At 46.2% G+C, this 8266-nt stretch overlaps 1 protein-coding gene across 4 annotated transcripts in view; it reads left to right on the forward strand.

Annotated features, from left to right (window-relative positions):
- Positions 1–7705, forward strand: part of hivep2a (HIVEP zinc finger 2a) — a 72579-nt gene extending 64874 nt beyond the window's left edge. For all 4 annotated transcript variants that reach the window (XM_044107038.1, XM_044107040.1, XM_044107039.1 and 1 more), the window contains 4 exons: positions 291–1134; positions 1967–2072; positions 3649–3768; positions 4653–7705. In XM_044107038.1, the coding sequence (XP_043962973.1) occupies positions 291–1134; positions 1967–2072; positions 3649–3768; positions 4653–5126 (1544 nt within the window). In that variant the 3' untranslated portion in view covers positions 5127–7705. The remainder of the gene's footprint in view (positions 1–290; positions 1135–1966; positions 2073–3648; positions 3769–4652) is intronic.
- Positions 7706–8266: the final 561 nt, after the last annotated feature.

Here is an 8266-nt window from a genome sequence, read left to right on the forward strand (position 1 = left end):
GGGTTATCCAGTTTCAGCCTCTCTGCTGGCTTTGTTCTTCAATAAAATCAGAGTTTAGCTTCACCGATGTTTGGCTGGGATCCGTCTGGTGGAAAAACCAAAGTGTTGAGAGATTCTTTTGACTCCAACAGCTTTTATAGTTTTGAGTTTTATTGGTTTAAAACTGTGGGAACGAGCCCTCAGAGGTGTTTTATGTAACATAAACGTTCAGCACATTTAAATACAAACATTTGTTTTCATTCCTCCCTCGTTTTCCCCCTTTCTTCTGCTTCCATGTCTTCACCTTGAAGAACTTGGAGAGGAAGGTCAGAGGTCGTCAGAGAAACTGTCCAGAGGCGTGGTGGCCGACCATCAGTTCTCCGACGCCGACGATTCGGACGGCGGCGAGGACGACGGCGATGAGGTGGACGACGAAGACGAGGACGAGGACGACTATGACGGCGACTCCACGCCGAAGACGCGTTCGCGCTCCACCAGCCCGCAGCCGTACGCCCTGCCATCGATGTCCATCACAGCCGTGGCTGCCGCCCACGCCGCCCCCCAGCTTCCCCACCAGGGGGCGCCGGACCTCCTGGGTCACTCCGGCAGGCCGCCTCTGTTCGGGTACTTCACCACCGTGCCGAGCATCCAGATCACGCCGCAGGCTCCGCCCACAGAGCGTGCCCCAGCGGAACTTCAGCGATGTCCGGAGCGGAGCCGACTGCTGGCTCCGCCCTCCTCCTCCTCCATGGACGAAGACCTCCCCGTCCCCTCGCCAGACCTCTCCTCGCCCTCCTCCCGCCTCTCCTCGCCCGGCCTGGACCTCTCCGGCTGCGCGTCCCCCGGCTCCCCCTCCTCGTCTCCCTCCGCCTGCCATTACCTGTCCCCCCGCCGTGACCTCTCCCCCCACGCCGGACACCTGTCCCCTCGGCGGGACATCTCCCCGCTGCGCCACATCTCCCCCAAGAGGGACCTGGGGGTGGGAGGATACCGCCGGGACCTGTCCCCGCGGCGGGGCCACCTCTCACTGCTCTCCCCTCTGTCACGGCCAACGTCTCCAGGAGGACGGGACTACAAGAGAGACCTTTCACCGCGAGGGCGCCACCGGGGCATCATCCGGCCGCTGTCCCCCCGCAGAGGCCTCTACCATCACAGGTGAGCTCCAACAGCCAGCAGCTGTTTCTGTTGACGCTTCATGATTTATGCTTATGACAAATTCAGACCATCTAAGATTAATTGATTTATTAGTGTCTGTCTCCATAGACTGACAAGGCATTATGCATCAAATGTATCTGAAAGGAAGCCAAGATGGCCGCCAAACAAACTTCCTCAAGTGAACTGGGAACAAAAGGAAACAAAGGACAGAAAACTTTATTCCTTACTAATGAACATGTTTATCAATCTGACCTTAAAACCCAAAAGTCCGGTTCTGGTTGATTGGTTCTGGTTGAACCAATCAACCAGAACCAGCCAGTATCCAAGACTTTCTCTCAGCAGTTACCCAGCAGGACTGGGTTTTCCTTTTATTCCTGGTTCACATGGCCGAAAGTTTACTGGTGATTGGTTGACGTTGTCCATTGGTCGATCGGACGTTGATCATTGGTCGATTGGACGTTGATCATTGGTCGATTGGACATTGATCATTGGTCTATCGGACATTGTCCATTGGTCGATCGGACGTTGTCCATTGGACGTTGATCATTGGTCGATCGGACGTTGATCATTGGTCGATCGGACGTTGTCCATTGGTCGATTGGTTCTGGCTGTCATTGTCCCCAGTTTCTCTGAAGGCTTTTTCTGGTCTGCTTGGTTCTGAGAGACTTTTGTTTCTCTGTGGAACCGTCATTAAACTCGTATCATAAATGTTGATCCATGAATGTATTAGTTGACCACATTCAGAGTGCCTTTATTGGTTTAGATTAATTTGATTCTGGCTGGTTGAGTGTTGAATGTTCCTTTAAAGTGTCTGATTGTTTTTCTGATTCAGTCCCCACAGCGGGCCCCGGAGCCCAAGGGCCAATCATCAGATGGGGGTGGCGGCTCAGGGAGATTTCCCTCTGGGGCGACGCAGCACCACTGCAGAGATGGAAAAGGTAATAATGAGATTTTTTCTTCATGAATTTTTTTAAAGTAAAATGTTTTATTTTAGCGTTAATCCGCTGATTGTCAAGTTTGAGAAACGTTGGACGTGTTTGGACTTCTTAGCGTTGAACCACAGAATCATTTGAACTTATTTTCTTCAGACACAACAAACCAACTCCAGTTTCCAGCAGATTATTGACAGTGAAAGTTAGAGACTCAGATCGTCTCTCTGCAGATGAATTTCAGCCGTTTGTTTCTCCAGATTTGTTTTGGGTCACGACCCAGATTTCTTCAGGGTTGGAACCGGGAAATCAAGAGCTTCAGTTTTCTACCCATCCTGTCACCCGAAGTTCTCCACTTAGCAAGGAACTGATCCTGAACTCTGAACCCTTTCCCAGCTGGGAACCCTGACCTCAGACGTCCTGGCTGATGGTCCTGGTTGCTTCGCACTGAGACTTAAATAATTGTTAGTTCTCCAGTAAAGACAACCAGACCCAAGGAAGAACCCCAACGAAAACCCAACAGAGACGATTGATAGACACACAGGCCCGTACGATAAACCGCCCTGACCTGGAAATGGATTCACTCTGCATGGTCACAGCTGTCTGCACCCGACATGCAAAGCTCTGCTAGGACCTTACAGAACTTTACCAAGACAGAACCAAGACCTGGGAAAACCTTCCAAAACTCACAAAGACCCGGCTAAGATGGTCAATGATCTCTGTGTTTTATGACAATCCGGTTTGAAGATGTTTCATCAACATTTTGTTTCTCAAGAGGAAATATATTCTCTTTGCTGCCACTGTGAGCTTTTACCTTTTTGTATTTGGCATTTTTGTAAGCAGATTTTTCTTTTATTGCTTTTAAACAGACAAAAACAGTCCATAAGATTTTTCTGGTTAGGATATCTGGTGGCTTGGACGAGTAGGAATCTTCTCGGTTGCATTGCAGCCTCTGATGTCCGTATATTTTATTGGGAAATTTAGTAAAGATCAATACGAGGTATTGAGAAATAAGAAGAATTACAACAGTTAAAAATATTTTTGTACAAATAAACTCTGGCTTTCTCCTTCCAAATCTACTTTTCTACACCCTGAAAGACGGTAGAGCGAGTTGTTGGATCAGTCGCGATGCGTTCAGTGACTGTAGGAACTTTAGACTTTAAACCTAACTGCGGCGTGTGAATGAAGTGCGAAGGACAAAGAGCAGCGAGTGGAACGAAGACGAAACCATCTGGTGGCAGAAACGTTTAGAGACGGTGAGGGAATGAAGTCTGGCTCAGACGGAGTTTCAGAGCGGAGGATGATGGGAGGCGGAGCGGCCGCCTGGAAACGGCTGTGATCTGGTTAATAGGGCGGCTGAATTTCCTCTTCAGGGTTTCTCTTCAAACCCGGCTGCTGCCGCCGGACCGTTTGACCGGACCGGACGTTTCAGCCCAAACTCCGTGGCTCTGCCGTTAGCTGTTAGCTGTTAGCCGTTAGCCGTTAGCATTTCACCTGAAGCTCTACTAGCTGACCTCAGGAAGTGGTTAGCTGTCCGTCCGGAGGAAACGCTGAGGAAAGCTGAAGGTTGTTTGTCTGGTTTCAGGATCTCCGTCCCGGTTCTTCGCCACCATCTGAACGGGATCACGGTTCTGCCCGGTGCTTCCAGTCCGGCCCGCCTCACCAGGTTCTGTTCAGCCATCTTCCAACCCACTCACAACTCCAGGTATTCCCCTTTCAGTCTGGACTTCCTAATTCCTCCATGTACTTCATTCAGCATCAATAAAGGCAACAATTAACCCTTTCAAAATAAAGTTGATGAACATTCCCAAAATAAAATCCTCAATATTTTATAGATTTCTTTTGCAAACAAGATTTCACATAATTTGATCTAAATCAGCCAGGAAACGCTGAACGATGAGGGTTTTTCAAAATAAAATTCTACACACCTGCTTCAAGACAAAACTAGGTTACGCTTGAGTAACAGGAAGTAAAACTGAATGACACGCTTTCAAAATAAAGCTTCATGATAATTTTTAGAGTTTAATAATTTAAACTATGAAATAGTTAAAATTATTATTAAATTATTTCAAAAGTTGTTTTTTCATTAGAAAAGTAACCAGGGGATTGTTAGCCCTTCAAAATAAAACACATGCATTATTCACAATAAAAATCTATCCATCTTTTCATTGGATCGATGGTTCCATGAGATTAATGAAACGTTTCAAACGTTTTGAGCGTCTGGTTTACCTTCAAAGTCCATGTGGCACCGCGACCCGACCCGCTGCGACCCGACCCGACCCGCTGCGACCCGAAACCGCTGCGACCCGACCCGACCCGCCGTGACCCGACCCGACCCGCTGCGACCCGACCCGCTGCGACCCGACCCGCTGCGCCGCGCCCCGTGAACGTAAACCAGACGCTCGCTGAAAAGCGTCGGATGTGTTTGGTGTGAACAAACCAAAATGGATGTAATCAAGACAGGAAGCAGTGAATTTCAAAATAAAGCTTTCAGTCACTTTTCAAAATAAAAGTTTTGCATTTTATTGGTCCAGATGTTCCATAACAGGTTTTGACCTTTAACCCCGTTTCAACACGTTTCTTCCTCAGGTGCGTTCGCCGTTCCCGATGATTCCCATCGGAGGAATCCAGATGGTCCACTCCGTCCCGACGTCCGCCACCACGCCGCTGGGCCAGCAGGGGGCGTCGCCCGAGAGGGGGCGGCGGGCGGGGGAGAGGCTGGAGGAGGGCGGAGTCAGAGAGGAAGTAGGCGGAGTCAGGCTGGAGCAGGAAGAGAGCATCCACACCTGCACCAAGGCCATCGCCTCGCTCTGCCTCGACCCGCAGTGTGTGGAGGGAGGAAGAGCGGCTGCAGCTTCCTCAGCGTTTCCCGACTCCCATCAGCAGCAGCAGCAGCGCTGCTCCTCCCCGCCTCCGCCCGCCATTCAGCACTTTAGCGGCCTTCAGCTCCGGCCTTCCTCCTCCTCCTCCTCTTCCTCGCCCGCTCCTCTTCCTCCCAGCCCGGCGCCCGACTCCCGGGCGGCAATGGAGGAAAAGGAGGCGGAGAAGAAGGACGCGTCCTGAAGCCGAGGGGGCGGAGCTTTGGTTTCTGGAACAGGAAGTACAGGAGAGGAGAGAGGAAGTGGAACTTTTGCACACTTTGTTCAGCGGAGCGCTTCTCTCTCGGGGTCAAAGGTCGACCTGCCTGGACGTTTAAAGACGCTGCGGCGCGTAACCCGGCCTGAAGCCGGACTTCCTGGTGCCTTTCCTTCAGCGCCTCGGCTTCTGGATGCAGGAAGGTAAATGTAAAAATGACAGTTTCTCCTCTTCTTTTGCATATCAGCTTTGTAAGAAATGCAACCTCCTCTTTTCTCCTCTTTCATTTTTCGGACACCTTAATAAACGTGGATGTGAAGTTCTGGATATTACCATTACGTACGGTTGCACTAAAACATATTTTTATATGAGTGAAATAAAAAATGCTCTTTTGTGTACAGCAGCGATTCTATAATACTATTTATTGTTACCTTGTTTCATAAATTGTACATTTTTTCTTAAATGTGGTGGAAGCCTTTTCTATGTACAGCATGAGGCGAGGATGTGAACACTGAACTTCAGCTTTCTATGTATTTATACGGTCAGAGTGACTGAAGATGTACTCCAATATTTACCCTGCATATGAATGCATTCAGTATATGGAACCCACACGACTATATCTGCACTTAGCATCTAAACTTTCATTGTTGTAGTTTGCTTGTACATTTTTGCTGCTTTTCGCCCGGCGCTGCTTGACTTCCTTTCAGTTTTTACTTAAACGTTGAAGTAGAGCTGCACGATGGCAGAACAACACGCAGGAGGGACGTTATTGAAATTATTTTGTTACATATTTTCTTCACTTTGTTGCTGAAATCCGTTAAGTTTTGCATCAAACCTGCAGAATTTGAAAAAAAAAAGAACAATGTGCTTAATAACTCTCCGTGACTCATAACAGGACTTCCAAAATAAAGTTTCAGTCCAGCGATTGCAGAAGTTCACATTAAAATTAACAATGTTTGTGAGTTTATTGCAAATTTTCTTTAAAAATAATAAAAACATTTGAGTTTTAGTGATGCTAACTCCCACCTGCAGGTGGCAGTGTTTCTTCTACTCGGCGTGTTGAATTAAAGTTCATCAGTTAGTCTGAAGCCGACTCCCCTTTACAGTCACTCATATAATTTATTTCTCTCACCAGAGTGAAATAAATTATCACCAAATTCCTTCAGATATTTTTAAAGAATCAAAATCAGTTTTGATTGCAAAGAAATCCCAAAATCAATCTGGATCTGGTTTACATCAGATTTGGTCCTGGAATTAAATCAGGCCTGAAAAAGTGACCATGTTGGCTTTTCAAAATAAAGGTCAAAATATCACAGAAGGGAGCCAGAAGCTAATATCTGATTTTCAAAATAAAAGGGGTGTGATTAATGTATTAAGTTAGCTAACAAATAATGGAACAGGATTGTTAGCCCTTCAAAATAAGACTCGAGTTTTTATCAGATAGATGATAGAAAATTGCGATTCCACATTATTAACAGAGTGAAGTGAGGGACCTTCAAAATAAAAGCTGTCTCTGTGTACTCCAGCTTCAGTGTAACGACATGCTAACATGCTAACGCTAAAAACAGGCCCAGTAATAATGCTGAACTGATTGTTTCTGACCAAACGATGGAAATTATTATTTTAACTCCAAACTTTCATCAATATGTACTTTTAAAATTCATTTATGTTGGAGAGAAAAATACTTTGTTGATCCTGAGGGTGCAGAAAATGTTCACAAACAGTTGAAATTGTGTTTAATTGTGACAGTGAGGTTGGACGTATCGTGCAGCTCTGGTTCGAAGCTTTTATTTTGGCGAAGCCCGGATTTGCTCGGTGCATGAACTGAATGATGTTTGTGTGATGCGCTCCTCCCTCAGCAGCTGTTGGCATCCAGACAGGAAACAACAAACATTCCAGTCACAAACACGCCGGGACGTCTGCAGCAGCTACGCCTCCCCTCCTCAACCTGCAGCCGTTCTGACGATGCACCTTATCTTTTCCTCCTGATCCGTCGTTTGTTTCTTGGTGACTCTGAATCTGAAAACTTCAGCAGTAATAATCCTGCACTGCTCTGCTGCACATCCCCGTTTCTCAAGCAATATTTTAGCCAAACTCTGCTTCACCAGCAGGGAGTGAATTTGTTGCAAGGCAACTATGGTGTATTTACAAGATCCTAGAATCAGGAGAAGAAGGGAGCAGTTGTGGTTAAAGAGGCGAGAGTTTTTTTGAGTTCTGGACCGTTTGGGCCGAGTCGGGCAGGCTGCAATGTGAGTGTCTGTATTCTGTATCAGTGTGTATTCAACCAGTATATCCTCTTCGTACGACTTCTTTTTCTATTTTGATTCTCATGTATCATGACAACAATGATGTCTCTTTCTCTTATCAAAGCACAAGTCATTGCATACGAATGACAACTATACAGAAAAAAGGATATTAAAACGGTAAACGTGCATTTAGAGGAGTGTCTCTTGTGACGGTGTTCTGTGGAGTTAAAACGACTATCATGTACGATCCGAGGCGCAACAGAGAGTCGCAGTAGGAGTGAAAGAAATGCGTTCTTGTTTCCAAATAAATATAAACCAACAGCTGCTGGTGTCTGTTCATTTCTGCTTTGAGAAAAGAGTCGACCCGAGTCGTTTCCTTCCACTTCACTGCTTTTTACCTTTACAGCTCATTTATCCAACACAGTTCAGAGGCAGAAAGCAGCAGGAAGTTAGGGCTAGCTCAAAGCTAACTAAATATTAGCTAAGCCACAGCTAAATATCTAGTTTGAAGCTAAATATTTAGCTTGCTAACTAAATATTTAACAGTTTATGCATAACTTAATATTTAGCTTAAATATCTAAGTATATATTTTACTTGCTAACTAAATATGTAGCTTGCTAGTTAAGTTATTGATAGGTCTTATGTTTAGCTAGCTAAATATTTAAAGCTAAATTGTTACCTTGTAACTAAAAATGTATAAAGCTAAGTACTTAGCTTGCTAACTAAACAATCAGCTCTGAATTTCATTCCTCAGGGGGGATTATTGAAACCAGGCCTGTTGAGTCGCTGTAACCCGACTCCAGTCTGAATGCTAGTCGACCTCTGACCTCCGGTCCTCCAAACCTCAGTCTGGTTCGGTTTGAATGTGAACGGCAAGCGGA

Source organism: Gambusia affinis, linkage group LG22, assembly GCF_019740435.1.
Source record: "Gambusia affinis linkage group LG22, SWU_Gaff_1.0, whole genome shotgun sequence".
Taxonomy (NCBI): Eukaryota; Metazoa; Chordata; class Actinopteri; order Cyprinodontiformes; family Poeciliidae; genus Gambusia; species Gambusia affinis.